Below are 22,162 nucleotides of genomic sequence, written 5' to 3'. Positions count from 1 at the left end.
TCCAGGGCGCAGGTCTGGGCGAGGTTGTATGGAAGACCAGCAGTTGCCTATGCTGCAAGTCTCCCCTCTCCATGCCACCGATGTTGTCCAAGGAAAGGGCATTAGGTCCCATATAGCTTGGCACCGGTGTCATCACAGGGCAATGTGTGATTAAGTGCCTTGCTCAAGGACAACACGCTGCTTCAGCCAAGGCTCGAACTAGCGACCTTCAGATCACTAGACAAACGCACCAACACATATACCGTACATTGAAAAAATGTCATAAATCACATCTGAGGTGTTTAACCACAGCAACTATCAACTTTTTCCAATACATAGTTCATTGCTCCAATCCAGGGATATCATTGGCTTTGTTCTAATGCTTTTGTTCTAAAATCTCGCTTGAACTCTCATGTCTTCTTCTACCAGTCTCTTAAATTTAAATAATCCTCCTCAAAAGATAATTGGCAGGTCAGCTATTTTGAATTGCACTCCTAAATTGTAGAATTCAATACCTAAACTCTAACGGATGCAGATTCAGTTGACACTTATAAACACCAGCTCAAAAGCTATTTATCGAACCCTGCTTTTAACTGAAATTTTGTCTTGTATTTTCACCTTTGCACTTTATCCCATTGTAAAGCACTTGGAACTACATTGTCTGCATGAAAAGTCCTCTAGAAATAAGTTATTATTTTAATTTTTTTCTCAGGTTAAGCTGGTAAAACCTGAGGTACAGGCAATGCCAAGGACACTCATTTCTCAATGGCTGGGAACTATTCTATTGGTATTTAGTATTGTGGCTTTCTAGAGATTTTCATAATTCTTGTTGTGTGGGCCTAATTGTTTAATGCTATTGTGTAGTGCCTTTGGGATGATATCAGTTGTCGGTATTACTGTCAGGGCAATGTATATCTTGTTCATTTCCCATAGTCTTTCAACTTCCTCTTTTAATTCAGTATTTCTGGTGATTTTCACTTATTGATTTCTATACGTTATGTGTGTTTGGAATGGCTGTATCTATTAAGTAAGTTGTTCTTGCTTGTTTATCCAGAAATATTATAACTGGATGGTTGTTATGGATTGTGCTATCTTCAATAATGAATCAGTCATAAAATATTTCAAAGGACTGACTCTAAAACTGGATCAGGCTTGTATTTATTGTAAAATATGGTGTCCTTTATGAGTTTGTATTTTAAAACAAGATTTTGATGAATGATGTTTGCTAATTGATTGTGCCTGTGTAAGTAATCAGATTGAGTTAAACTGCTGCAGGGTCCTGTAATGCGTTGAATTGTTTCTGATTTCTATTGGCATTTTGTGCATTTATCATCTTGAATTTGTTGCTCTTTTACTATACATTTTTGATTTTTTTTTGCATTGACCACATGGTCCTATATTGCCACAAGGAATCCCTCTGTTTCTTGGAAGAAGTCTCAATTGTGAGTCAAGCGTTCAACACTTCCTTGTCGACATCTAGTCTGCTCAGATTATGGGATAAGTTCCATGGAGGGTCATGCTCTTCCACTGGTTAAATTTTTGCTTAATAATAATGTTTGTTTGTTTGTTAGTTAGTTAGTTAGTTCTCAGATCAGGCTGGTAACACCTGAGGTTCGAGCATAGCCAAGCACACGCATTTCTCAATTGCTCGGAATTTTCGGACTATTCTGGTGGTGTTTAATATTGTGGCGTTCTGAACATTTGCATAGAAATTGCTGTGTAACCCTAATTGTTTAACACTATTGTGCAGTGCCTTTCGGATGATGCCAGTTGTAGATATTACAGTTGGGACAATGTAATGTTTATTGGATGGGAAGATGAGTACAAAATGGCAAAGGTTACACTGAGTATAGGGAGAACTGGTTTGACTAAGGTTTATTCCAGTATACTGTATTTGACTTGCACCACCTTGAACAGAGTGCAGCATACATTTACATGAATGAAACTGTCATACAGTCCCCCTCAGCTTCATGCTATGAATGCAGTCACCGTGATTGCATATGCAATTTCACATAATCACTCAACAGCACGCACACTCAAACATTCCTGTGGAAACATCCAAATTCACAAGCATAGGCACAGCTGTATTCAAGTTCATTACTTACTAACGTTAAGAACTCATACTGTCACATGCCTGATGTGCATACACTCACACAAAGACACATTCTTTTATATTTTGTGGAATGTGTTTATAGATGATTGTTTTTGAGGTGTTAGTGAATGGCCTTCTTGGACCATTTCTGTCCTGCTGTGAAGGTGTTCCTATAGTTTAAGCATTTCAATTTAATCAGCAAAATAGGATCAAGCATTGCCTTACATCTCGTGTCCTGGCCTCCTGTCTCAAATAGAGAAGAAAAGATTTTTAAAAAAATGAAATGAAATGGGATCAAGCATTGTCTCACATCTCCTACCTCCTGTGCCTCCTATCTCAACTAGTGACGCAAGAAGATCACAAATAGTGAAAGAGTGCTAAAGATGCAAATCATGAAAAGCATGATACAGAAAAAATAATTACAACAGTGGCCTGATGACCGACCCTGCTTATTTTGATAACATTCACTCACCACTTTGTCCACCTGCAACATTCATGAACTCACTAATCCACCAGACTAAGCACATTCAGTCGTGTGGACAGTCACACAGACTCATCGTGTCACAGAATCATGGTGTTACACAACATGGGAACAGACCCTTTGGCCCAGTAGGACCACATCCACTGTCAGACACCCATTTACACCAACTCTCCATTAATCCCATTGTTTACTCCCCTACATTCCCATGAGCTCCCCTTAGTTTCTACCAGGGATCTGCAGGTAGATGGTACCACAGGTTAGGATTGAACTCGGGTTACATGGCAGCAACTATTAGCTGCTCCACTGTGCCACCGCATGGCACACATTCAAACTCTTTGCAATATACAAACACACTCACCACTGTACACTATGGTCACACTCAGCAGCAACATGTTCTTTGTGTGTAAGAGCCTTAACATCGACCCTGAAAAAAGAAGATTTGAACTTAGTGAGAAAAGTTTCCTGCCTGATGTTTGGCCATCCATTAACTATGAGTACAGAAAGGGTTGAATGTTTTAGGTCTTCTCTGGGTCTGCAGATTGTGGATTGGACTGTAGTTCATGCTCTGTGTTTTCTGGTCACTCCTTTTTCTGTTGTTACTTTGGGCGACTCTGAATCGAGGTGTCCTCCAGATAATGAACACTGAGCTGAACTGAAATATGGACTCTTTCAATTTTGTGTTTTATATTCCGTGTTTTTCACTTGTTCCTTTTTGTTGCCATTTGTGGGATTTGTTTTTTGTGCTCGGGAGAGGGGTTGATGTTTTTCTTTGAACGGGTTCTATGGTTTTCTTTGCTTTGTGACTGTCCGTCAGGAAGACCATTCTCAGGGTTGTGTACTGCATACATACTTTGAACTTTGAACAGTATACAAGCTCCACCAATGACTTAGCTGAGGAGATCAAATGTAACATTTCCTAGTTCGATGATGGCATGAAATTAAGTGATGTAGAGAGGTTTCGACATATACAGATAAGCTAGTTAACTTGGCAAGAATGTGGTAGATGGTAAAGAACATCGAAAATATCACATCATCACAAAACAGGAAAGCAGAATATTTTACAATCATTATGGAAGGGACAATATTGATGTTCAAAACGGTAGAGGAGCCCGTGCACATAAAGTCATGAAAGGAAACATATGGTTACAACAAGCAATTAGGAAAGCAAATGGTATATGCTCCTTTATTACAGGATGATCTACATGTGGGAGCGATGATGCCTTACTGCAGCTAAGAGACTATACGAGAATATCATGGATAGTTCGTTCTTACCTAATAACGAATATTCCTGTCTTAAAGGGAGTGCAACAAAGATTCACTGTATTGGTTTCAGGTATGGCTATAGGAGGAGAGATTGAATAGGCCTCCATTCATTAGAGTTTAAAGGAGTGAGCAGAAATCACACTGAAACACTAAATTCATACTGAACTCATCACACAGGATGCAGCGAGGACAAGGGGTCTAGAACTAGTGGCCACGGTCTTAGAATAAGTTTTGGGCTTCTTATTTTAGAAAGGATATACTGACATAGGAGAGGGTTCGGAGAAGATTCACGAGAGTGATTCCAGGAATGAAAGGGTTACCGTATGAGGAACGTCAGGCAGCTCTTGGGCTGTATTCCCTGGAGTTCAGGAGAATGAGGGGCGATCTCATAGAAACATTCCAAATGTTAAAATGCCTGAACAGATTAGATATGGGAAAGGTATCTCATGGTAGGGGAGTCTAGGACAAGGAGGCACGACTTCAGGATTGAAGGACGTCCATTTAGAACAGAGATGCAGAGAAATTACTTTAGTCAGAGGGTGGTAAATCTGGAATTTGTTGTCACAAGCAGCTGTGGAGGCCAAGTTATTGGGTGCATTCAGGGCAGAGATAGATAGGTTCTTAATTAGCCAGGGCATCAAAGGGTATGGGGAGAGGGCAGGGGAGTAGGGATGACTGGAAGAATTGGATCAGCCCATGATTGAATGGCAGAGCAGACTCGATGGGCCAAATGGCCTATTTCTGCTCCTATATCTTATGGTCTAATAATGTCTCAGATGTGGAGAAATTTCTTCACTCAGAGGGTGGTGAATCTGCAATTCTCTACTCTGGTGGGATCTTGATGCATCAGGGCCAAGTCCGTCCAAAGGCTTATAAACCCCACACCTATTAAACAGAAATCTACACCCATGTTGACAACAGAGCTAAAATTACCAGACCATTAATCCAAAGCCTTGATTTCAAATCGCACTGCAGCAGTTCTGAATTCAAATAAAAAAAAGGAAAAAATAAAATAAAAAATATTAGGAATAATGACCACAAAACTTGTGAAAACCCAGTTGGTTCACTAATGTCCTTATGGGGAGGAAACCTGCCCTGCAGTTGACTTTTACACATGGGAACAAATAGCCTAAGCGATCATCTCAGTTAATGAGCAATAAGGGGGAGACATGAACCAGCACTGATATGCAGAACCTGGGAAATAAATTTAACAAATATCCTTCCATTGTGTGGATCGTGTTGTTGGGTAAGTGATACTTTGAGCTGGATCAGTCTCATATTCCCACTGCTCCCTCCAAGTTGGTCTACTGAAGGAGCAATCTGGAATCAGTGTGTAGTTTAGCAGTAGTTAACAGAGCCGAATTCAGGCTCTGCTGAGAAGTTTCACATTTACAGTCTGCATCTAGCTGCCCAGGTTTGGTGGCCAAGCATCTTCCTCAACAACAAGAAAGGGCACCAACAAAGCCAGCCATGTAGTGAGGAGACAGAGTCACACACTCACACACTGGGTCAGCAGTTAAGGACTTTAGGTTGCCTTCTCCAACAATGAGTCAAATAGATTTTAGAACACTCTCGCATTACTTGGTCACTTTCACTGAGACCAGCATTTTATTTACTAAGGTAACATCCATCGTGAAGGACCTTCCCCATCCAGGATGTGCCCTTTCCTCATTAATACCATCAGGGAGGGGACAAGAGGAGCCTGAAGACACACTCAATATTTTAGGAATGGGTTCTTCTCCTCTTGCTGTCAGCGTTCTCAACAGTCCAGGAACCCATGAACACCAACACACTATTTTGCTCTTTGTTGCACTATTATTTTATATTTCCTATTGTAACCTATAGTACTTTTTCATGTTTTGCTCTGTACTGCTACCACAAAACAAGAAATTTCACAACATATGTGTTGTGATGGAAATGAGACAGATTCTGTGGGTCTCAAGGCAAGGATTCTGGACACACAGTTTTAACAATGAGTTTATTTACAAGGGGAGAAGAACTTGGGGACAACACAAGCAGCTACAATATTTGCACAAATGAGCTTAGAACAGACGAGCGTGGGAAAAGTTGGGTCGGCAGTACAATACACGGGAAAACGGTGTGGGGACAGAGTACAGGTACATATACAAGCAAGGGGAAAGTAACTATGATACCTGCCCCCCCTTGACTATGGGCAGGCACGGCTCTCTGCTACAGGGACAACAATAAACTCTCCCAAACCCTATTCAATGCACAACTCACCACGTGTCTCCAGCGCTGTTCTGCAGTCTTCAGCCTGGAGTGAAGCAGGGTGGTCCCTCGAGGATGGCAAAAGAGAGAGAGAGCGAGCGAGCCAAGTACATGTAGCACCCTTTATAGGTCGGGGGCTGGCGGGTCCAGCACAGGTGATTCACCGGGGGGCCAACGGCTTGGTGCTAGTCGGGTTAATCCAATTAAGGTGGCCAATGGTTAAGTGTGCATTGATCAGTTGGAAGGGGTGAAATGTTGACTGGCATGTGGTGTGCCTTCCGAGCAGGTAGAGGGCAGTGCTGAGCCGTGACAGGCACGGTCTCTGGATACAATACGTCAGTGATAATAAACCTGATTCTGATTGATCCCAACTGAATTCAAATTCTCAAAGTAGGATTGCAAAGAAACAATTTCTTGATTTTGGTTCCAGGAATAGAATTGCCTCACCATCAAATGCACCGGTCATCATATCCCACTACCCTTAATCCTTCATCGTTAATCACTGCACCTCCTAGTCCACACCCTACTACCCTACACACCCTCCCATCTACACATTCTCCACACATCCAAGTCTAGGTAGCCCCTCCCTTAATCACAGCATGATGCAAAATATATCTCCACACCAGAGGCATACAAGCTCAGCGGCCTCAGCCTTACCAGCATTAAATGAACTTACTGAACTCTGTGGTGATCTGATTCATGGTTGAGGTCACTTTCTCTTTAAACCTAGGCAAAAGAGGTAAATTTTAAAACTGTGATGACCTCAAAAAATGAAAGCATCTTTCATGACCTCAAAATGTTGAAAACACTTTCCATAAAGATTAGTCACTGATATAACGTAAGCTATACAAGACTTTGGTCAGACCCCACTTGGAGTACTGTGCTCAGTTCTGGTCACCTCACTACAGGAAGGATGTGGAAACCATAGAAAGGGTGCAAGGATGTTGCCTGGATTGGAGAGCATGCCTTATGAGAATAGTTTGAGTGAACTTGGCCTTTTCTCCTTGGAGCGACAGAGGATGAGAGGTGACCTGATAGAGGTGTATAAGATGATGAGGGGCACTAATCGTGTGGATAGTCAGAGGCTTTTTCCCCAGGGTTGAAATGGCCAACATGAGGGGGCATGGTTTTAAGGTGCTTGGAAGTAGGTACAAGGGGGATGTCAGGGGTAGGTTTTTTCACACAGAGAGTGGTGGGTGCATGGAATGCACTGCCAGCAAAGGTGCAGAGGCAAATACAACAGGGTCTTTTAAGAGACTCTTAGATAGGTACATGGAGCTTAGGAAAATAGAGGGCTATGTAGTAGAGAAATTCTAGGCAGTTTCTAGAGTAGCTTCTATGGTCGGCACAACATTGTAGGCCAAAGGCGTGTAATGTGCTGTAGATTTCTATGTTCCATGTTCTAGGAAGAGCACCCGAGTGCCCCACAGATGGAAATCTGATAATCACCAGGTGGTCTGCGAATGAGTGATAAATATTGAGTAAAGCAATATTTTAATTGCACCTTTGGATATTATATCATTTGAGAAGGTAAAACAGACATTCATTAGTTTTATCATAAAGGCCTTTCCAACACTGCTGTACTCCTTCTGTACCGCACTGGGAGTCAATCTTAAATTTGCCCTCAAGCATGCAGAGAGGTATTTGAACCCATAATCTCAGTCTCATTGATAATTCAGTCCTTTTCACCCTCTTTGTCTTCTTCTTAGGGAGTTACTCAGAAATAAGCATGACTTCCTTCACTCTAGTTTTGTGGGTGCTGAGGTGGCTGATGAGGCCAATATGGGAACTGCAGACCCTTCCTCTGACAGGACAGGAGCTACCAGATAGAGTGGGGAGGGGATAGTGAGTGAATGACATCTTTTCTGCCACTTACATCAGAGTCCAGTGTGTTCCCAAATGAATGGATTTAAAGTTTGAGGTAGGTTATCTGTGTAGAATACAGACAGGAAGTATGTGTGTGAGGCCGGTTTTCTGTGCTCAGTGTCAGATGTGGGAAGTCCGGGAGACTCATGGCCTCCCAGATGGCCACATCTGCACCAGGTTCATCAAGCTGCAGCTCCTTAGGGACCACGTTAGGGAACTGGAGATGCAGCTCGATGACCTTCGTCTGGTCAGGGAGAGTGAGGAGGTGACAGAGAGGACCTATAGGCAGGTAGTCACTCTGGGGCCTGGGGAGACAGAGAAGTGGGTAACAGTCAGGAGAGGGAAGGGCAAGAAGCAGGTACTAGAGAGTACCCCAGTGGCTGTCCCCCTTAACAATAAATACTCCTGTTTGAGTACTGTTGGGGGAGATGACCTGCCTGGGACAGAGTCTGGCCCTGTGGCTCAGAAGGGTAGGGAAAGGAAGAGGATGGCAGCAGTGATAGAGAACTCTATAGTTAGGGGCCAGACGGGCGATTCTGTGGACGCAGGAAAGAAATTCGGATGGTAGTTTGCCTCCCAGGTGCCAGGGTCCAGGATGTTTCTGATCGCATCCACGATATCCTGAATTGGGAAGAACAGCCAGAGGTCGTGGTACATATTGGTACCAACGACGTAGGTAGGAAATGGGAGGAAGTCCTGAAAACAGAATACAGGGAGTTAGGAAGGAAGTTGAGAAGCAGGACCTCAAAGGTAGTAATCTCTGGATTACTGCCTGTGCCACGTGACAGTGAGTATAGGAATAGGGTGAGATGGAGTATAAATGAGTGGCTGAGGGATTGGAGCAGGGGAGCAGTGATTCTGATTTCTGGATCATTGGGACCTCTTCTGGGGCAGGTGTGACCTGTACAAAAAGGACAGTTTGCACTTGAATCTAAGAGGGACCAATATCCCGACGGGGAAGTTTACAAAGGCTATTGGGGAGAGTTTACACTAGAATTGCTGGGGTGTGGGAACCGAACTGAAGAGATGGAGAAACGGGCAGTTGGCTCACAAATAGAGGTGGTTTGGAGACAGTGCGAGAGGGAGGATAGGCAGGTGATAGAGAAGGGACATGCTCAGACCAATGGTTTGAGATACTTTATAGTCGCCAAACAATTGGTACTAGAATGTACAATCATCACAGCGATATTTGATTCTGCGCTTCCCACTCCCTGGATTACAAATACTAAATATTAAAAATAGTAAAAATTAGTAAATATTAAAAATTTAAATTATACATCATAAATAGAAATTAGAAAAATGGAAAGTAAGACAGTACAAAAAAAAACACCGAGAGGCAGGTCCGGATATTTGGAGGGTACGGCCCAGATCCCGGTCAGGATCCATTCAGCAGTCTTATCACAGTTGGAAGGAAGCTGTTCCCAAATCTGGCCGTACGAGTCTTTAAGCTCCTGAGCCTTCTCCCGGAGGGAAGAGGGACAAAAAGCATGTTGGCTGGGTGGGTCGTGTCCTTGATTATCCTGGCAGCACTGCTCCGACAGCGTGTGGTGTAAAGTGAGTCCACGGACGGAAGATTGGTTTGTGTGATGTGCTGTGCCGTGTTCACGATCTTCTGCAGCTTCTTTCGGTCTTGGACAGGACAACTTCCATACCAGGTTGTGATGCACCCTAGAAGAATGCTTTCTATGGTGCATCTATAAAAATTAGTGAGGGTTTTAGAGGACAGGCCGAATTTCAAAATGAACCTGGTCAGGTGTCAGGTCTCTCAGTGGGACAGCATTTTGGAGATAATGATCACAATTCTATCTCCTTTACCATAGCATTGGAGAGGGATAAGAACAGACAAGTTAGGGTAACGTTTAATTGGAGTAAGGGGAAATATAAGGCTATCAGGCAGGAACTTGGAAGCATAAATTGGAAACAGATGTTCTCAGGGAAATGTACAGAAGAAATGTGGCAAATGTTCAGGGGCTTATTTGTATGGAGTTCTGCATAGGTACGTTCCAATGAGACAGGGAAAGGATGGTAGGGTACAGGAACCCTACCTGGTTCCAAGGTTGTTGTAAATCTAGTCAAGAAGAAAAGAAGCGCTTACGAAAGGTTCAAAAAACTAGGTAATGATAGAGACCTAGAAGATTATAAGGCTAGCAGGAAGGAGCTCAAGAAACAAATTAGGAGAGCCAGAAGGGACCATGAGAAGGCCTTGGCGGACAGGATTAAGGAAAACCCCAAGGCATTCTACAAGTATGTGAAGAGCAAGAGGATAAGACGTGAGAGAATAGGACCAATCAAGTGTGACAGTGGAAAAGTGTGTATGGAACCGGAGGAGATGGCAGAGGTACTTAATGAATACTTTGCTTCAGTATTCACTACGGAAAAAGATCTTGGCGATTGCAGGGATGACTTGCAGCAGACTGAAAAGCTTGAGCATGTAAATATTAAGGAAGAGGATGTGCTGGAGATTTTGGAAAGCATCAAGTTGGATAAGTCACAGAGAATGGATGAGATGTACTCCAGGCTACTGTGGGAAGCGAGGGAGGAGATTGCCAAGCCTCTGGTGATGATCTTTACATCAACAATGAGGACAGGAGAGGTTCCAGAGGATTGGAGGGTTGTGGATGTTTTTCCCTTATTCAAGAAAGGGACTAGGGATAGCCCAGGAAATTATAGACCAGTGAGTCTTACTTCAGTTGATGGAGAAGATCGAGAGGCGGGGTTTATGAACATTTGGAAAGGCATTACATGATTAGAAATAGTCAGCATGGCTTTGTCAAAGGCAGGTCGTGCCTTACGAGCCTGAGTGAATATTTTGAGGACGTGACTAAACACATTGATGAAGGTAGAGCCGTAGATGTAGTGTATATGGATTTTAGCAAGGCATTTGATAAGGTACCCCATGCAAGGCTTATTGAGAAAGTAAGGAGGCATGGGATCCAGGGGGACATCGTTTTGTGGACCCAGAACTGGCTTGCCCACAGAAAGTAAGGAGTGGTTGTAGTCGGGTCATATTCTGCATGGAGGCCAATGACCAGTGGTGTGCCTCAGGGATCTGTTCTGGGACCCTTACTCTTCATGATTTTTATAAATGACCTGGATGAGGAAGTGGAGGGGTGGGTTAGTAAATGTGCTGATGACACAAAGGTTGGGGGTGTTGTGGATAGTGTCAGAGGTTACAGTGGGACATTGATAGGATGCAAGACTGGGCTGAGAAGTGGCAGATGGAGTTCAATCCAGATAAGTGTGAGGTGGTTCATTTTGGTAGGTCAAATATGATGGCAGAATATACCATAAATGGTAAGACTCTTGGCAGTGTGGAGGACCAGAGGGATCTTGGGGACCAAGTCCATAGGACACTCAAAGCTGCTATGCAGTTTAACTCTGTGGTTAAGAAGGCATACGGTGCATTGGCCTTCAACAACTGTGGGATTGAGTTCAAGAGCCGAGAGGTAATGTTACAACTATATAGGACCCTGGTCAGACTCCACTTGGAGTACTGTGCTCAGTTCTGGTCGCCTCACTATAGGAAGGATGTGGAAACCATAGAAAGGGTGCAGAGGAGATTTACAAGGATGTTGCCTGGGTTGGGGAGCATGCCTTATGAGAACAGGTTGAGTGAACTCGGCCTTTCTCCTTGGAGCGATGGAGGATGAGAGGTGAACTGATAGAGGTGTACAAGGTAATGAGAGGCATTGATTGTGTGGATAGTTTTCCCCAGGGCTGAAATGGCTAGCACAAGAGGACATAGTTTTAAGGTGCTTGGAAGTAGGTACAGAGGAGATATCAAGGGTAAGTTTTTTACGCAAAGAGTGGTGAGTGCGTGGAATGGGCTGCTAGCAGCAGTGGTGGAGGTGGAAACAATAGGGTCTTTTAAGAGACTCCTAGATGGATACATGTTGCTTAGAAAAATCGAGGGCTATGGGTAAGCCTAGGTAGTTCTAAGGTAAGGACATGTTCAGCACAGCTTTGTGGGCTGAAGGGCCTGTATTGTGCTGTAGGTTTTCTATGTTTCTCAGTATCATGCAGAACGTTCCTTCTCCACCTTGAGTGGTCACGAACCAGGAAGATGTTCCATTTCTTGAAAGTACCTGTGAGCAGATTGTATCTTTTCCTCCACCTGCCTGCTCATCTCTTACCATGAATTGAATGCATCTCAAGAGTTTGTATCAGGCATGCAAATTGTATGAACTATACAAAATAGTCCATAGGTTGTAATCAGGGCCTCGGTATTAGGAATTTTCAATTGTCCTTCTAATGAAAGTGCCAAGACATGCCTGCTGTAGGCAGTCCAGGTGTCAAAAACAAATAGGAGAGCAGGCATTATTGCTGTGTAGCACACAATGAGTTTCATACCAAGCCTGCAGTTTTGTGCCAGGCCTGAAGTTCTTCAAGCACCATTTCCCCAAAATGGGATAAAAGTTGACCTGATACAATGAAGGCAGGAAAGAATCTGCTGCGTTCACCAGCAACTTTGATGTGTGTTGCTCCAATCATTGATATCTGTTTTCAGTGAAATATGACTCCCACTATTGTGGAACTCATCCACATTTTCTCAGGGCTTGATATGAACTTTAATTGTTGGGATGTTGAGTGTTGCAGCAAGGGTAGATTGGTAGAGGACGTCTGTCCTGTGGATATCTAGTGCAAAGGCCATAATTTCACATGCCTCAGTGTAAGTGTTGACAATGGTTTGAAACCAAGGTCTCCAGCCATGTACAGTATATGCCTGCTTGACCACTGAAGTTCATGTGACTTTAGTTTTAGAGTGTCGAACAGCTTCAAATTCGTGCTGAAAATTAGCTTCAATTCCACAGGAAGCTTGCCAGAGATGGACTGTAACACAGAAGTAAGGACTAAGAAAAGTTCTGGGGAAAGATGGAATACTTTCTTGTAGACCTATTGATTCATACTTGATTTGAATTTGTATGCCTTTTTTTTTGCAGCCATATTCTTCTTCTTCAGCATTCCCTTGGAATTGATGGTGACTTTGATTCCAATCTGATTTTGGGGTAATGAGATGAGGCAACATTGGGAACCATAGACTCACAGGAGGTTGCTACTGGATGAGATAAGTGGATGTGTGGGTGAGTGATGGTGCAATCTGTCTACCGCTAATACAGGGCTTCTCTATGCTCCCTATTCATGGCTTCAAGGTTCCCAGTGCTTCTTCTCCACCTTGAATGGTATGGGTCAAAGGTTTCCAGTGGTCAGTGGAGATTTTGTGCATGTTCAAGGGAATTCTAAGCAAATCCTTGAATCCTTTACTCTGTTTAGCAATCTCTTCCTAGAGGTGAGTGTTTGGGAGTCAGCTAGCAGCCATGTAAACAACCTTCGTTTGTCCAAAGTGGCCAGTTTACTAAGTCTGTTACCGTACTGTGTAATATCTAAACAAAAAGTGAATTAGAAGTTTTTTGGTCATATTAATAAAAATAATGTCTGATATTCTGAAAATCCACCAATTCCAACACCACCAAGGTCTTGAGCGTACTAGGTTATTGGAGATGTATTGAATACCAGTTTTTCCTCTTCAGCATCCCCAATGTTCAAAATCCTGGACTCTGTAAACATCTCCCAAAACATCTAAGCCTCCAAGTCTCCTGTTCCAGCCTCACTCCCTCTGAACGCACTGCCCTCCACACTCTCCACACTAATCCAAACCTCACCATCAAACCTGCTGACAAAGGTGGTGCCGTAGTAGTCTGGCGGACGGACCTCTACCTCACTGAGGCCAAACGGCAGCTCTCTGACACCTCCTCTTACTTACCCCTGGAACAGGACCCCACCAAAAAACATCAACCATTGTCTCCCACACAATCACCGCCCTTATCAAATTCGGAGACCTTCCATCCTCAGCCGCTAAACTCATTATTCCCACACCCCGTACCGCTCAGTTTTACCTCCTCCCAAAGATATACAAGCCTGACTGTCCCGGTAGACCCATAGTTTCTGCCTGCTCCTGTCCAACCGAACTTGTATCTGCCTACCTGGACTCCATATTGTCACCCATAGTTCAGTCCCTCCCCACCTACATCCGCGATACATCCCATGCCCTCCACTACTTCCTGGATAATAGACCTCACCAGTTCCCCGCCACCACTACCCTCCTCCGGTTGGCGGAACTGGTTCTCACACTTAATAACTTCTCTTTTGGCTCTTCGCACTTTCTTCAGACTAAGGGTGTAGCTATGGGAACTCACATGGGACCCAGCTACGCCTGCCTCTTCGTTGGTTATGTGGAACAGTCTGTGCTCCAAACCTATTCTGGTACTGCTCCCCAACTTTTCCTTCGATACATTGACGACTACATTGGTGCTGCTTCCTGCACCCATGCTGAACTCGTCAATTTCATCGACTTTACTTCAAACTTCCACCCAGCCCTCAAATTCACTTGGTCTATCTCTGACACTTCTCTCCCCTTTCTTGATGTCTTGGTCTCCATCTCTGGAGACAGACTGTCCACTGACATCTTCTACAAGCCCACTGACTCTCATAACTACCTCGACTATACCTCTTCCCACCCCGCCACATGCAAAAATGCCATTCCCTATTCCCAGTAACTCCATCTCCACCGCATCTGCTCCCAGGATGAGGCTTTCCATTCCAGGACATCTCAAATGTCCTCTTTCTTTAAGGATCGTGGTTTCCCATCTACCGTCATCAATGATGCCCTCAACCGTAGCTCCGCCATTTCCCGCACTTCAGCCCTCACCCCATCTTCCCGCCACCACAACAGGGACAGAGTTCCCCTTGTCCTCACCTACCACCCCACCAGCCTCCAGATCCAGCACATTATCCTCCGCAACTTCCGCCACCTTCAACAGGACCCCACCACTAAGCACATCTTTCCCTCTCCACCCCTCTCTGCTTTCCGCAGGGATCGATCCCTCCGCGACTCACTTATCCACATGTCCATCCCCACGGATCTCCCACCTGGCACTTATTCCTGTAAGCGTAAGTGCTACACCTGTCCCTACACCTCTTCTCTTGCCACCATTCAGGGCCCCAAACAGTCCTTCCAGGTGAGGCAACACTTAACTTGCGAAATCTGTTGGGGTCATCTATTGCATCCGGTGCTCCCGGTGCGGCCTCCTCTACATCGGTGAAACCCAACGCAGGTTGGGGGACCACTTCGTCGAGCACCTCCACTCCATCCGCCATAACAGACAGGATCTCCCGGTAGCCACCCACTTCAACTCTGCTTCCCATTCCCATTCGGATATGTCCATACTTGGCCTCCTCTACTGCCATGATGAGGCTAAACTCAGGCTGGAGAAGCAACACCTCATATACCGTCTAGGTAGTCTCCAGCCCCTTGTTATGAACATAGAATTCTCCAACTTCCGGTAATTCCCTCCCTCTCCCTTCATCTCTCCCTATTTCGCATCACCTCCCTCATAGTTCCGCCTCCTTCTACTATTGTTCTCCTGCCAATCACCTCCCTGCTTCCCCTCCCCCACCCCTTTGTCTTAAAAATTACTGTTTTTTTCAACTACCAGCATTCTTCAAATCCCCCCCCCCAAAGTTCTTTCTTCAGTCCTGACGAAGGGTTTCAGCCCAAAACGTTGACTAATCTTTTCAACTGATGCTGACTGACCTGCTGAGTTCCTCCAGCGCATTGTGAGTGTTCCTTTGACAACAGCATCTGCAGATTATTTTGTGTTTACGGTTAAGCCAAAATATTGTTTTTTTAAAAATTTTTTTAAACACCCCTGGGTACAGCTTGGAATATATTTGCAAAATTACAAGTCCCTTCCAATTGGAAGTTGTTGTTATTCCACTCTCAAACTTACCGTGTCCGAGTTGGAAGCAAAGGCTCGGTGAGTCCATAACTGGTGTCTTCATGTCCAGTATTCTTCAGCATTAGTATAATGGCCGTGCCAGCAAGAGAGATCACAGACAGCACGATGAACAGTATCCTCCTGTCATCATCTGACAGCAAAGAATAAAGGATTTGCACTTCTCTCAGGTTTTTCATCATCTGAGAACATCCTAAAACACTTTATATGCATTGACATACAGTGGCATTTGATGGAGAGAAGGCAGTGTACAACTTGGGCACAGCAAGATCCCAAATAGCAATTTGTTGATGACCATATTATCAAAGGTCTTTGAGGAATATGTGGCAGCTAGGGCAACGGGAAAAAGAAACTATCTTCAAAATGGTGCTTCAGGGTCCTTTAGATAGAATCTCAGTTTGAAACTTCAAACTGCATTCCCCTTGGAACTGCACTACAGGCTGAAGTCTTTGGAGCCGAGCTCAAAGCCACAAATTCGGGGCTCCGAAGACGCAAGCCCCAAACTTCAGCCTGTGAAGTTCACCTGTCAGCAAGTGGCTTTTGCTTGCATATCACTCGGCACCTGAATCGGCAAAGACTCTGACTGAATCATCCAACTACATCACGGGTGGACAAGAGATCTGCTGAGTGTTGAGTGTACCCAGAATAATGTGGCCACGTAGACCCAGTTCAACTTAATCAAGCTTTGAATTCCAAGCTGAAACTTTAAGGTAGAGGAGGAGTCAATGTGGCCCATCCAGTATTTGCTATCTCAAACAGCTATCCCGTTCCCTGTAACCTGTCCTCATGTTCCCTTCAATGCCACCAGCAGCAATTTTAGTGACCAACCAGCCTACCATCCCACGTCCTAGGGACTTGGGAAGAAACCGGAACAATCAGTGGAAATCCATGCAGTCATGCGGACAACGTGCAAACTCCACACAGGCAGTGCCGGTGGTCAGAACTGAACCGAGGTCATTGGAGCTATGAGGTAGCAGCTCTTGGTGGTACTGTTGTGCTGCCCAGTGTAGAGCCTGCAAAGTCTGCTGGGGACCCCACCTCTCCCCCGCAGTGTGTCTGCAATATATAAAGCCCAAATCAGAGTCCCTATTTACCTGAAATTACCATCATGTCTCTCCATTGCAGGTAAATGTAGAGATTCCCAAATAACATGCTGCAAAAAAGAAAGCATTGCCCAGTCAGATTGACAGCATTGGGCACCCAGAGAATATCAGAACCATCACCTCAGAAGGATAGCAGTCCTAGACAGGGTGACGCACTAAAATCAACATCACCATACTAGTGGTGTGTTGGGGCTCAATATTCGGGCACTCACAACCTAGAAACAAATTTCCCAGCAAAACTGGCCTCTAACACTGAGCCAACACAATTATCCTCCCAGTCAGGTCAGTCATCTGACAGCTTTCTGTCTATCCTTCACATTTAGACCATGGGTGGGATGGGGAAGACTTCATCAGGAGGCATTGACCATGACTTACCCCTAAAACATCATCCACCCTCTCTCTCTCTCATCACTCCCTGCATATGTTATGTCACCACTTCTAACATAATGCTCATTCCATCTGTCTTTATCAGCTTCGTCCTGTGCTCCCCATCTTTCGCTCACCACCACCCTGGCTTCCCCTCCACTGCATCTTCAGCTTCACCCATTCTCCCTCCTCTTCACTCATCTTCATGCTCCTTCAGCCTCCCTTTCACTCCATTCTCTCTCACACCCTTACCTTCACCTTTCTTTCACCCTCCCTCTGTCGCTCACTCACCTTTAGCCTGTTCTCCCTCCCTCGTCACCCTAATATGACCCAATTGTTTTTACAGGCGTTAATCCATCTGAAAAGTACCCACATTTCCTGAGATCAACCTTGCCGAGTTCTGGATCTCACGCTCACCAGGTTACTACAACCACAGGACTACCATGTCTGGAGAGGTTTTCCCTTTGTGTTTAGATCACTCAGCACCATACTTCCCTTACCTGCACTGCAAGAGAGCCCAGAAAATCCCAGTGTCCTTGTTGATAGTGTTGGAGTCGGAGTTCAAGACGAGGAAAGTCCCCTGGGCTGTCCACAGTACTGAAAGAGAAGCAGGAATGTGTGCGGAGGAGAAATGCCCTTAGTTCTTTCCCCAGCCAGTGATGATTTTGCTCAACTGAAGTGAGATATTACAGCCTGCTACAAAGTGGTTTAAGGAGAGAGCTTCAGTAAAATTGTCAGTATTACCAATGCCGTTGTTTCAATTAATGATGGCCAGTGGGCTATTGAACAGCGACAGGGGAGAGTGGGCTGGGGATGGGTGAGGAGGTCATGGTCAGGCCCAACAAACCCCAGCCCACTCTCTCCTGTCACTGTTCAATAGCCCACTGGCCATTGTTGTTCTAATGTGCTGATGCAGTGAGCGTATAGGCTCAGTAAAAAGCTATTTGGCCCATCAGATTGTCCCACAATTTAAAACAGCTTCTGTCACTCACTTACAAATTGGTAGCTTAGAGTCAATTAACTACTAATCCAGACTTTTTAGGAATATGAGAGGAAACCACATGGTGACAGCGAGAATATGCAAACTCCACACAGACAGCACCAGGCATAAGGATTGAGCCCAGGACTCTGGAACTATGAGATATCAGCTCTACCAGCTGCACCTGCTTTTAGCAAAGAGAGAACTGTGGAGTTGGAAGTGTTATTTCTTTTGGGTTAGAAGGACAGAAGTTGGAAGGACAGTAGGTGGGGGGGGGAAGAATTTTAAAGGGTAGAAAGGAAGATATTGGTACTGAGATTTGCAAAGAATACTCACCAGCAGCTGCAAATCCAATGAGGATAGAGCCAGTGAATATGGACCATGTCATTGGCAGGCTGAAGGAAATCACGTAACCACTGCAAATAGATAAACATGAGGGCTTCATCACAGGTCCTTCTCACCCCAAGCCTATCTCAGGAACTACACACGGCCTTTTAGTTCCTCCAGCTCACATTAGGAAAGGCGGCTATCCAGCCTCCCAATCAGTTACAAGAATCAGAGGAAGGCTGATCAGCCCCCCAGACCATGTTACAGAAGAACGGGAGACAATCATTAGCGCCTGCAGACAGTTGCATTAAAATAAGTGACTGCCATTCAGCCTATTAAGCTAGTTGCATGCAAGAAAGAGGAAACTGAGCCACTGATCCTGTTCAATTAGTAATAAGGGAAAGTAATTTACTCTATAGAGATATTAGTGTGAAGATATCGCAGTTGTGTTATGGAGAGATAATCCAGGAGCCTCATCCAAAGTTGTAAAGTCACAAGTTCAAATCCCTGCTGGCAAATTTGAACAAGCTGAAATAAACTGTACAATCTGGTTCCCTGATATTCCTCAGGGAGAGAATATGCATCCTTACCCAGTCTTCTGGAAATGTTAAGTTCATGGTCCACCTTGTCATCGTCACTGCAGCAAGTCTTCATTCACTTCACATGATTTCAAGAAATGGCTAAGATCCCTGGAAACAGCAGTCTACAGGACTAGTCTGGCTGGAGTACTGAAGATCTGTGCTCCAGTAACAGATGTACATTTAGTTGTAGTTACAATACTAGCATCTGCCCTACAATGTGGAAAAAAATGCCCACGTGTGTCCAGTTCACATAGAGCAGAAAAAAATCCAATCTGGAAGATCAGTCTGCTCCCAGATTATCAACAAAGTGGTGGAAGGCATCATCTACAGTGGCATAAAACAGCAATTCTTGTCAAAATACTTCCCCACTAATGGCAAGTTTGAGTTTTGGCTCCAGACCTCATCACAGCTTTGATACAAGCTTGGATTAAAGAGCTACATTCCAGATGTGGAGGGACACATTGACATTGAGGAGCCCTGGTAACTGGGCAACAAGGGGAAGACACTCCAACGTTTGAAGGTCAATCATCCCAACTCCAGGATGTCACTCAAAAAGTTCCCCAGGCAATGCTTCAGACCCAAACATCATCAGTTGCTGCATTAATGACTTCCTTTCCATCATAACATCAGAAGTAGGGATGCTCTCAGATAATTGTACAATTTTCAATTCCTTTTGCATCTTCTCAGCAAATGAAGCAGCTTATGTGCTGCATACAGCAACGTGGACATTGTTCAGACATGAGTTCATAAGTGGAAAGAAGCTGGGACCTTGTTTGTGATGCGCATCAATAATTTGGATGAACATGGAGATGGGTGGATTAGCAAGTTTGTGGATGACACCAAGATTGCAGGATTTGTAGGTCTATCAAAAATAGATCAATTATAAATATGGGTAGAGAAGTAGCAGATGTTTAATCCAAGCAGGTGTGAGCTGTTACATATTGGGAGGTCAAATGAAAGGAAAGTCATGGTAGGTCCCTTGGTAAAGAAGGAGCACAGAATGCTTGCATTTATTAGCAGGGGTGTTGATTATACAAGTAAGGAAGCCATGCTGTACCTTCAGTATAAAAAACATACTGAAAAAACATGATTGTACATTCTAGTATCAATTGTTTGGCGACAATAAAGTATGTATACAAAAGCACTTTATTTATCTATTTGACATACAGCACAGAATAGACCCTTCCAGCCCTTCGAACCACACCACCCAGCAATCCCCAAATTCAACCCTAGCCTAATCATTGGACAACTTACAATGACCAATTAACCTACTAACCGGTATGTCTTGGGAATATTGGAGAAAACTGGAGCACCTGGAGGAAACCCACATGGTCTCAGGGAGAACATGCGAACTCCTTACAGACAGCACTGGGATTTGAACCCGGGTTTCATGCACTGTAAAGAAAGCGTTGTGCTAACCACTATGCTACCATGCTGCAAACAGGATGCTTCCTCGATTAAGGAGTATGTGCTATCAGGTAAGGCTGGACAAATTTGGGTTATTCTCCCTAGAGCATCAGAGGCTAAAGGGAGACAGAATAGAGATTTTTTTTTAAATTATGAGAGGCATAGATAGGGTAGACAGTCAGAATCATAGAACATAGAAATCTACAACATATTACCGGCCCTTCGGCCCACAATGTTGTGCCGACCATGTAACCTACTCTAGAAATTTCCCTACCACATAGCCCTCTATTTTTCTAAGCTCCATGTACCTATCTAAGAGTCTCTTAAAGACCCTATTGTATCCACCTCTACCACCTTCGCTGGTAGTGCATTCCACGCACCCACCACTGTGTGAATCAATTCCTTGGTAGAAATATCAAACACCAGAGGACATGCTTTTAAGTCTAGAGGGGGAAAGTTGAAAGGTGACACGAGAGGCAAGTTCTTACACAGAGTAGAGCAGATGGTGCTTGGAATGGGTTACCTGGGGTAATAGTGGAAGCAGGCAGTTTGGTGGAGTTCAAGAGGCTTTTAGATAGAAACAAATATGAAGGAATGGAGGGATATAGGTGATACACAAAAGTATACATTTAGTATAAATTGACATCAAGATTACACAATATTGTGAGCTGAATAGGTTGTACAGTTCTATGTTCCACGGTACATTAACATTTTCAACACAGAAGCACTACACAATGACTATCTTTAACATGAGAGAATCCGCCCATCTAGAGTACCTTAGATATTTAGTAGTATTACCATCACCAAATCCCATTACCCATCGTGGCTACGAGTCTTTCCACCGTTGAGGACATCTTCAAAAGGCAGTGCCCCAAGAAGACAGCATCTATCATGAAAGACCCTCACTGCCCAGGACATTCTCATTACTCTCAAGGAGGTGGTACAGGAGCCTCTTCTCTAGTAGGAGATTCTTCCCCTCCAACATCAGATTTCTCAACAGTCCATGAACCAATGAACACCATCTCATGATTTTGCTCTTTTTGCACTATTTATTTATCTTTATATTCTTATTGTAACCTCTAGAATTTTTTTAATGCATTGCACTGTGGTGCTGCCACAAAATAATGAATTTCACACCATACAGCATGTCGATAATAATAAACCTGATTCGGACTCCTTTGTGAATGCACGACACAATGGCAGGTGAATCTCGTATAGGTGGCAGAAAGAGAAAGAAATGATATGAACTTGAAACCATCAGAGTGGTGCAGCTACAAAGCTGGAAACTGAATATTCTGGGTTACTTAACATTTTAGAGAAGATATAAAAGGAAATGGGAGATGGAGTGGTTCCAATAATAAAGGATGGATTTAGGACAATGGTTTCCAAACTTTTTTGGGTTACCAGCCCTCTTTGCTCCCACACCACATTTCTAGCACCCCCCCCCTCCACCATTACATAAAAACTGAAGAATTTTGATTTACAATGCACAGTGAAAGAAACTAGGGACTGCAAATTCAATGCAGTGCCAAATCATTACAAAAATTATTCATATCTAGGGAAACAGTGAATTATCTTGATCAGTGAATCGGAAATAGGATCAACTTGGGTGCAAAAAAGGTATAGGTAAAGCTTTAGATTTTCATTTCTAACTGATAAAAGTCAAATAGCCATTCTGTATTATCTCCCCCCACCC

General features: G+C 44.1%; 2 protein-coding genes across 6 annotated transcripts in view; one reads left to right on the top strand and one right to left on the bottom strand.

The window, feature by feature from the left end:
* The window catches only part of ubfd1 (ubiquitin family domain containing 1), a 166,149-nt gene that overhangs the window by 90,133 nt on the left and 53,854 nt on the right, over positions 1–22,162 (top strand). The window lies entirely within an intron of this gene.
* Positions 1–22,162, bottom strand: part of LOC134351876 (UNC93-like protein MFSD11) — a 71,688-nt gene that overhangs the window by 10,537 nt on the left and 38,989 nt on the right. For all 4 annotated transcript variants that reach the window (XM_063058723.1, XM_063058724.1, XM_063058721.1 and 1 more), the window contains exons 4-9: positions 18,488–18,567; positions 17,673–17,769; positions 16,798–16,856; positions 15,698–15,836; positions 6,721–6,770; positions 2,911–2,976 (exon numbers count right to left, since the gene is read on the bottom strand). In XM_063058723.1, coding sequence (XP_062914793.1) covers positions 2,911–2,976; positions 6,721–6,770; positions 15,698–15,836; positions 16,798–16,856; positions 17,673–17,769; positions 18,488–18,567 — 491 coding nt within the window. The remainder of the gene's footprint in view (positions 1–2,910; positions 2,977–6,720; positions 6,771–15,697; positions 15,837–16,797; positions 16,857–17,672; positions 17,770–18,487; positions 18,568–22,162) is intronic.

This window comes from Mobula hypostoma, chromosome 9, assembly GCF_963921235.1.
Source record: "Mobula hypostoma chromosome 9, sMobHyp1.1, whole genome shotgun sequence".
NCBI classification, from domain to species: Eukaryota; Metazoa; Chordata; class Chondrichthyes; order Myliobatiformes; family Myliobatidae; genus Mobula; species Mobula hypostoma.
Note: the sequence above shows the minus strand (reverse complement) of the source record. Positions and strands in the feature narration are given on the sequence as shown.